Here is an 8609-nt window from a genome sequence, read left to right as displayed (position 1 = left end):
CTTCCTGCCGGGGAGGGGCAGGAAGCTCCTCTCTTCGCCCGCTCCCGAGCATCGAGAGCTGGGGCCAGAGCAGCTTCCTGCAGTCCCCGCAACCATAGAGCGCGGGCCCAGGGCGCCGCCCGCGGGTGGGGGACGTTTCGGGGACGGAAGTGGCCGCGAGAGTGTCGAAGGGAGGGCGAGGCCGGAGCCCGATTGCCACCCGGAGAACGAGCGGGTTAGCGGGCCGGCGGGCGGGGCACAAGCCGGGCAGCGCAGGTAGGCCGGACCGGGCCGAGCCCGAGTCTCAGGGTGGGGTCGCGAGGCCAGGCCCGGGAAGCGAGCGGGCGGGAGGGCGGGCGGGGCCTTTGACTTCTCCTGCGTCTCCTGTTTCGGGTACTGTTGGAGTGGTCATCGTCCAGTGTATCTCGGCCTGGGATCGGAGTTAAGTAGGCCGTTAAGGGTGCCAGGCCCTTCCTGGGATCAGTCCTCTGTCTGGGGAAAGTTTTGGGGAGGGTGACGAGTGGGGTGGCAGTGAGGCGCAGGGCGGGGATCGGCTTTGAGGTTAGCTGATAGCGGGTATAGGGGTAGGGAGGGAGCTTCTGGTGAGTTTGGGATTAGGTGGAGTTGGGTTTAGGAATCAAGGTTGGCTTTAGGAGATATAATGGTGGAGTTAAAATTTAGAGTTACTGGCCTGAGTCAGGTCCGTTTTATGTACGTAAAGTTTGGATTAGGTCATTATTTTTGTTTTCTAGCGAACCTAAGTCAAAGTTAGGGTTCAGGGCCAGGTTAAGGGTCAGCACAGGAATTAAATTAGGAATCTAGTTTTAGAGGTTAGAAAACATTAGGACAGTACCGGGGTAAATAGCGAAGGGGATGGGTCAGGAATCAAGTGACAAAGGAGTTTTAGGCTTAGGGATCAACATTTAGGGTTAAAGTCAGGGAATTTGGTGCTAGTGGTAAAAATTAGATCAATGTTAGGGATCAATGATTGGATATGGGTGTCTGCTAGGAAAGGGATGAATGTCAAAGCCAGTATTGGGAACAGGAAACAAATTAAGGTCAGGGTTAATGTTAGGAATTAGGATTAGTTTTAGGGGAGTTATGGTTGAGGTCAGGGTAGTTGACCTCAGATAGATAAAATTTAAGAGATTGGCAGTACGTAGGCACTCTTGTTTTGCGGGGAAGTCTCATTCCTGCATGGTTGCAGAGGTCCTTTAGCCCAGAGATATGACAGACTAATTTCAGGTTAGGGTTCTGGGCTTCTGCTAGAATTTCAGGCATCTGAGATTCTAGCTTCTTTATTCTGTTCTCTAAACCCAAGGCTCTTGATGTGGTCACCACAGTTGAGGGGCAGGGGTTTCTGGACTATGTTGTTTACAAGGTAGGAGTTGGGAAAGGGACTGGGACACAGGAGATGTACAAGGCCTAGTCATAAGAGGAGGACTGCTTAGGGAGGAGGGGCTATGATTAAGGGGCAGCCCACCAAGGACACACTGCTGCCATGGAAGAAAGAGATGACTGAATCCTCTGACAGTTCAGCCCCACTGCCTCCCAGATCCCTCATTCTCTAGTTATTAAGTCCTCTCTCCAGCTCTCCTCCCTGGCCCTGCAGTTCACACCTCCCTGCGTACCCCCTTTCTGCAAGCACAATCCTGCATACAGAATTCTCCCCTCACCGGTAATTTTCCCATGTTGTTCATCTTACCACCGGTTCCCAGCTGCCATTCTGCCTCCCTTCCTACCCCTGAATCTTCACATCCTACCATATTTTTCCCTTTCCCAAATCTGAGCTTTCCCATCCTCTTAAAACACTCTTCCACATTTTCACTCACTCACCTACCTGCATACCTCGTGGTCATCTAATACCCCACCCCCAGCCCAATATAACTATCCAGTACTCCCAGGCCCTGCTATGTGCCAACCCCTGGTTCTAAGCCTCCTTAATTTCTTGGTCCAGTTGTAGATCCCCTTCCCCCACTCCCCAAACAGAAAAGAGGAAACGAGACCCAAAGAGGAAACTGGGTCTTGTTGATCTCACGCCCAGCCAGGCCACTGACCACACCTCCATTTCACTCCCAGCCTGACCCTGCCACTGACCACAGCACTATACCCTACCCAGCGTGACCCAGCCACTGGCTGTGCCCTATACCCACCCCACCCCCTACTAACCCCAGCTTTGCTTAGACATTGCTGGTGTCCCTTTGCTCTCCCCCCATCTCAGCCTTATTTAGCCACTGACCACAGCCCCACCTCTTCTCAGCCTCCTGTTTCTTGCTCTGGCCTCTGACCTCATTCTTTCATTCCCTGACTTACAATCATTTTTCCCCTTCCCCTAGCCGGATCCAGTGACTGGTCATATATGTATTTTTCCTATCACCAGCTTCCCCAGCCTTTCTCTACACCTTGTATTCCCCATTTCTAGTCCAATACAGTCACTAACCTCATCCTTTCTGCCCATGCCTGGTGCTAACCACCTCCCCATCCCCTGTGCCCCAGAGCCTCATCTTCATATACCTAGATCGACCAACCCTTTCCTTCTTCCCTTCCCAACTCCTTACCCAAACTCAAGCCACCCCAGTCACTGAAAGGCTACTGGTGATAGAAGCTATGGGACCCCAGTGTAACTTCGGGCTCTGGTCCCTGAAGGTTGACAGGACAGATTGTCATTGGGTCCTCTTAAAACTACAATTGACCAACATCCTCCTCTCTACCATTCTAACTACTGACAACGCCTCTCACTTGTGCTAATACGGTGTCTTTCTGACCAATCTCCAAGGTAACTGCTAGAGTTATTTTCCAAAATCCAGTTCTGGTTATGTCCCTTCTGTGCTCAAAGCCTCCCTTGACCTCCTGTTGCCCTTCAGTAGGTAAAATACTCCTTTCTCTCTAGTCCTCTCCTTCCCTTTCCACACTAACCCTGACTTCCCCATCACTGCTCCCTTGCAGGTACCCTGTGCTTTAACCAGCCTGCCTGCTCAGTTCCCTGAATGCTCCTCTGCGATTAGCTGCTTCTCCATCTTTGCTTATGCTATTCTCTCTGCCTGGAATGCTAGCCCTGACTCACCTCCGGCTGGCATAGAGAGCTTGGGCTTCGGAGTCAGAGAAGCATGTGGATTCAGATCCTGGCTTCACAACTTAATAAGCTGTATGACTTTGGAGAAGTTCCTTGAACAAGTATTTAACATCTTTGCACCTCAATTTCCTAATCTGTAAAAATGGAAATAATGATACCTACCTTGCCGAGTTGTTATAAGGATTAAATGAAATCATGTATACGAGGAAAGTGACATAATGGTCAATAAAAGATCATTATGATTTTTTTATTACCTTTAATAAAGTCCTAACTTCAAATGACACTTTTCACAGAGACTTTTTGGTCCCTTTTCTCTGACCTAAAGGGATCTCTCCCTGAGGACGCATCTCTGGACTCTTACCACATCCTGCTTTGTATTATAATTCTATATTTAGCTTATCCACTCAACTAACTGGGAGCCCCTTGAAAGCGAAGGCTAAGGCTTACTCTTCTTGCTTCCCAGTCAGTGAGAGTTTAGGCCAGAGCCTTTTCTACAGCAGACCCTCAGAAATGCTTGTTGGATGAATGGAGGGAGAATGTGTAATGGGAGATGTTGGGGCAAGTTGTTCACTTACCGATAGAGGTGTGTTTGTGGGGAAGCTATGTGAGTGGGATGGGGTCTTTACGGGAAGATAACGTGGTTGTGATAGGGTCTGTGTAGGGACTGCATGTTTGAGATAATGTGTGTGGAGACAGTGTAAGTAGCTTTGTGAAAAAGAGCTCTGTGCATAGGCTGGGGTGCAGTTAGGGAGGGTGAAAATGCATGGGTAGGGTGTAGGTGGTGAGGGGGCTATGGTGAGGGAGATCAGGTCCAGCCCTTCAGCTGCCCAGTCCAGCCCTAAATGAGCCTCCAGCAGCCTGAGGCCGGATATGTCAGTCTCACCCACAGTCCTCCCCCCCTCCACCGCGGTTGCGGACTCAGAGGCCAAATTTGGTAACAGAGTGAGTGTTACTCCCCCAACCCTCATACGTTCTGACTTTGTCTTCAGCTTTCTCTCTCCCTTGTACTTCTCTATAGCTCCCTGTCTTCCTGCAGCTCCCCTTGTGGGTATCTGCTCTGACTATATCTCCGTGTACCCCCGATTCTTTACCACCACCCCCCCCACCCGCCCCGTACATTGACATTCCATTCCTTGCTGGGATTTGACCTCTTGTCCTCCATTCCCCCCCCCCCAATTGCCCAACTCCTCTGGAATGCATCTCAGGAATGTCTTGAGGGAGGAGGAGCTCCCTGGGAGGGGGGTATGGGGGGCATTGTTGCTGTTCCATAAAACATGATGGAAACGGGAGCAAAGTTCTCAGGCCAGAGCAGGAACTGGATAGCTTCTCCCCATGCTTCCAAGGGCCTTGTTCTTTGCCCTCATCACCTCCAGTTCACTCTTTAATTCCCTTTCCTCCCTCACCCTCTGGTAGCTGTATGGGTGTCCACTCAGTACCAGCCTGGGAATAAGGGTAGGCATGACTCATCTCCCTTATCGGGGTGTCACCAGAGGTTTCCGTGAAGAAGATGGGGGCGTCCATGTCCGGAGGAAATGGGGGAGACATGCAATTTCAGGTTAGGGTAGAGGGTCCTTTCAGTCCTGCCCTCAGCTCCTCTGACTGCTCTACTTCACTGACTCTCCAGCCCTCCAGCAACCCCACAGCCAGGTCTGTCAAGCTACTGGGAGAGGTGGCCGAGGAATGGGGAGGTGGGCAGCGAGCTGGAACTTGGGAGACTGGAATGGTCCTATCTTGTTTGGAAATAAAAACAGAGAGTGAGCTGTGGTTTCTTCTCTTGTGAGACTCTGGACTGTTTATAAGGTCAGAAATGTCTATCAGATTCCCTGATCCACACCTTTCCCACATCTGCCTGCCTCCTGTTTCTACCTAGATTTCCAGTCCCCTTCACCTCATCCTTCCTAACCTCTTTATTCTCCAAATACATCTCTCTTCCCTTTTCCTGGTTCTCAGCTGGCTGCTGTATCCCAGCACCTCCACCTCTTGTTTTCAACCTTCCCCGGAGCCCAGCTTTTCCACTTTTCCCCGCCTGGGGCCAGCAGTTTGCCGGGGCGGGGGGATCGGCAGCCCGGATTTGCTCATTCTCTTAGTTGAGAGGAACCAATCCCCGTACCAAACTGGGTCACATCATCAGCTGCCAGGCAGACTGGTCCTCTTGTGCACTGGGTGCCACCTGCAGGGGTTCCTCCAGCCTGCTGAGAGGTGGTGCCAGGAGAGTGGGGGAGGTGAGCATGGGACTGATATCACAAGCTACACTGAAAATACCATCAAGGGAGGCAGTGAGATGGAGAGCAGAGTATGAGGAGGACTTGCTGAAAACCAGAGAGCATGAGAGTTGTGGTGAGGACTGGGTATTAACTTGGTGACTTGGAGCAAGGACTGAGTTAGAGGGACAGGGCTCTCTGTCTGACCTGCCTTGAAACTACCCCACCTGCCCCACCATGGTCTGATATCCATTCTGCAAAATTGGGGAGTTGACTAGGTAATTTCTGAGATCCCTCTGGATTAGAGAATCATAATTCTATCTTGACTGCCAGGGAAGCCAACCACGGGGCCTGGCTCTTTGGGAAGGCCCCCACCATGTGAGGTTAGAGGAAAACCGGGACAAAAGTAGGCCTAGATAGCTTGAACCACCAGTGTTTGGTCTTCCGGCCGGGCTAGGTCGAGTCAGTGTTTGCAGGCTTCTCGGGAATTCTCTCATATAACTTCCTCATTTTGCAGAGGAGGCTAAAGCTGTCAGAGGGGAGGTCACATGATGAGTCAGGACAGAGCTCTGAAAATCCCAGACAGGAAAAAGCTAGCAAGACATAGTGGGAGACAAAGAGAAAAAAAGACTGAACCAAGAAAAGATGAAAACAAGGCAAAGGCAGGCCTGGGAAAGGAGCAGGGATAAGGGGCAAGAGAGAGACACTTGGTAGAAAGAAGGGAGGCACAGATTCTAGTGATAGGGATGGGGCAGTGTCCTCAGGGAACACTACGTTTCAGACCTGCTGTTGCACCTTGCAGACCGACTCTCCTTCACTTATCTTAGATGGTTAGGGTTGGTTCTTTTGGTATAAATAATCTTTCACGCTTTAAAATTCTGAAATGAAACAAAACCGCATTACTATCTGCTTTGGTAAGTCCCTTTCAAAAACACGGCTCCCTGGGGCACCATCTGAGGGACCTCCTCTCCTCTAATGAGGGTGTGCTCTAATGCCCTAACACCACGGACCAGGTGTAGCCAGGCTGGAGAGGAGAAGCTGCCACCATGGTTGCACTTTCGCTGAAGATCAGCATCGGGAATGTGGTGAAGACGATGCAGTTTGAGCCGTCTACCATGGTATACGATGCCTGTCGCATCATTCGTGAGCGTATCCCAGAGGCCCTGGCTGGCCCTCGTGAGTCTGAGTTACCTCGGTGGGTGGGGTGGGCGTCTTCAGTCCCTTCTTGTTCCCAGGCTCTTGGCTTTAAGGGATGACCCCATTGTCCCTCAAGGCTACTCATCCCTCACGCCTGTGCTCCGTGGTTCCCTCTGTCCCCTTTAGGCCCGCAGTCCCTGGGGAAATAATAAGGGGCAACAGTGCAGCCATTCAGCCACACTGGGGTCCTCATAGGTCTGAGGTGATCCATCCTCTCTTTTAGCCAGCGACTTTGGGCTGTTTCTGTCAGATGACGACCCCAAAAAAGGCATATGGCTGGAGGCCGGGAAAGCTTTGGATTACTATATGCTCCGAAATGGGGTGAGTATCACTTCTTCAAGGACCACCAACATTCTCTTCCGTCAGCTTCCCCACTCCACCTCCTGTTTGCAGCACCCACATCCATTGCCTCTGACCCTCTCCAGACTATCACAGGCAATCAAAATACCCTGCTTTTGAGTGAGCCATTGTCATCTTACCTTCAGTAATCTACTTTCCTCCCCTCTGGCCATGGAAAAAGGAAGTAATACCGCTAGCTTAAAGTAGGCTCCTACCTCCTATTCCCGCCCCAATAGGACACCATGGAATACAGGAAGAAGCAGAGGCCCCTGAAAATCCGTATGCTCGATGGAACTGTGAAGACTATCATGGTGGATGACTCTAAGACTGTCACCGACATGCTCATGACCATCTGTGCCCGCATCGGTAAGGGGTCCTGGTGGGGCTGAGGGCTCGGGGATGGAGGCTCCAACTCTACCAGAAAACACGGGTGCAGTGCCTGGGATGCTACCAACCCCTCGCGCTCCCCCAGGCATCACCAACCATGATGAATATTCACTGGTTCGAGAGCTGATGGAAGAGAAAAAGGAGGAGGTGACAGGGACCTTACGAAAGGATAAGACACTGCTACGAGATGAAAAGAAGATGGAGAAACTAAAGCAGAAGTTGCACACAGACGATGAATGTAAGCAGAAATAGAAAAAAGAGGGCACTGGAAAATGGGCAGGGGGCCAGGGGGCAGCTGTTCTATTTGTTAGTTATTGACTACCTGCTTCTGTAAGATGCCGTTTTAAGATACAGGATGCATCAGTAATAAAGTTCTACACTCATGGAACTTATCCGTGAGAGAAGGTAGGAGATAAAGAACAAACAAACAGAAAGCCAAAGACCAGGCAGCACAGGCGCCCTGGGGGCTTAGCATTGAGGGGACTCTCTGTGTCCCAGTGAACTGGCTGGACCATGGCCGCACACTGAGGGAACAGGGAGTGGAGGAGCATGAGACGCTTCTGCTGCGGAGGAAGTTCTTCTACTCAGACCAGAATGTGGACTCCCGGGACCCCGTGCAGCTGAACCTTCTTTATGTGCAGGTGTGGAGAGGATTTACCTGGGATGAGGGAGGTACAGAGAGGGGGCAGAAGCACAGCGAGGGTTATTCCCGCACCCCCACACAACATTCACCTCCTTTCCTTGTGCTCTCCAGGCACGAGATGACATCCTCAATGGCTCCCACCCTGTCTCCTTCGACAAGGCCTGTGAGTTTGCTGGCTTCCAATGCCAGATCCAGTTTGGGCCCCACAATGAACAGAAGCACAAGGCTGGCTTCCTCGAGTGAGTGACCCACATCCCACACCCTGTCAGGACCCAGGACTCCCTGCCATTGTGACCCCAACAGCCCTGCCCCCATCCCGGGCCTTCTCTCTCCATTTCCTCTTCTGAAGTACCAGGGTTTGACCCACATGGGTACCTGTTTCGCTGCCATCAACCATTTGTTTCCTCACTGGCCCCCTGTGGAACATGAAGGTAGCCTAGAATCTGCCTCTACCCCATACCTCTCAGGCAAGCATGTAGCTTTTTGAGATTCTCTGAAGAATTTTACTGTAGTGGCTAGAGGGAAACAGTACATTTTTCCTCCTAGGGAACATTAGACTTAGAAAGCTTCACAAGTCTCATCCACTGAGAGTTCTCAGAGTGTATAGAGTTCGGCGCCGCTTGCTTAACTTCCTACATGCATGGTCATCCTTCTACCGAGCTCCTTCTGCTCTTGGTTCCCTGCAGTAGTGCTCTAGACTCTTTCCCTCAGGGACTGGGCCTGCAACTCAGGTTCCCTTGTCCCTTTCCCTGCAGGGAGAGACGCAGGCTGCACTCCAGAGCTAATGCTA

At 51.4% G+C, this 8609-nt stretch overlaps 1 protein-coding gene across 6 annotated transcripts in view; it reads left to right on the top strand.

Annotated features, from left to right (window-relative positions):
* Positions 1–84: 84 nt before the first annotated feature.
* Positions 85–8609, top strand: part of TLN1 (talin 1) — a 31546-nt gene continuing 23021 nt past the window's right edge. For 3 of the 6 annotated variants that reach the window (XM_011288561.3, XM_019816170.2, XM_019816168.2), the window contains exons 1-7: positions 100–255; positions 6267–6429; positions 6674–6771; positions 7026–7155; positions 7262–7414; positions 7675–7817; positions 7931–8058. In XM_011288561.3, the coding sequence (XP_011286863.1) occupies positions 6300–6429; positions 6674–6771; positions 7026–7155; positions 7262–7414; positions 7675–7817; positions 7931–8058 (782 nt within the window). In that variant the 5' untranslated portion in view covers positions 100–255; positions 6267–6299. Of the gene's footprint in view, positions 256–4378; positions 4700–6266; positions 6430–6673; positions 6772–7025; positions 7156–7261; positions 7415–7674; positions 7818–7930; positions 8059–8609 lie in introns of those variants that run through there. The other 3 variants (XM_019816169.2, XM_045042892.1, XM_045042891.1) reach the window with 3 other exon arrangements.

This window comes from Felis catus, chromosome D4 (genome assembly GCF_018350175.1).
Source record: "Felis catus isolate Fca126 chromosome D4, F.catus_Fca126_mat1.0, whole genome shotgun sequence".
NCBI classification, from domain to species: domain Eukaryota; kingdom Metazoa; phylum Chordata; class Mammalia; order Carnivora; family Felidae; genus Felis; species Felis catus.
Note: the sequence above shows the minus strand (reverse complement) of the source record. Positions and strands in the feature narration are given on the sequence as shown.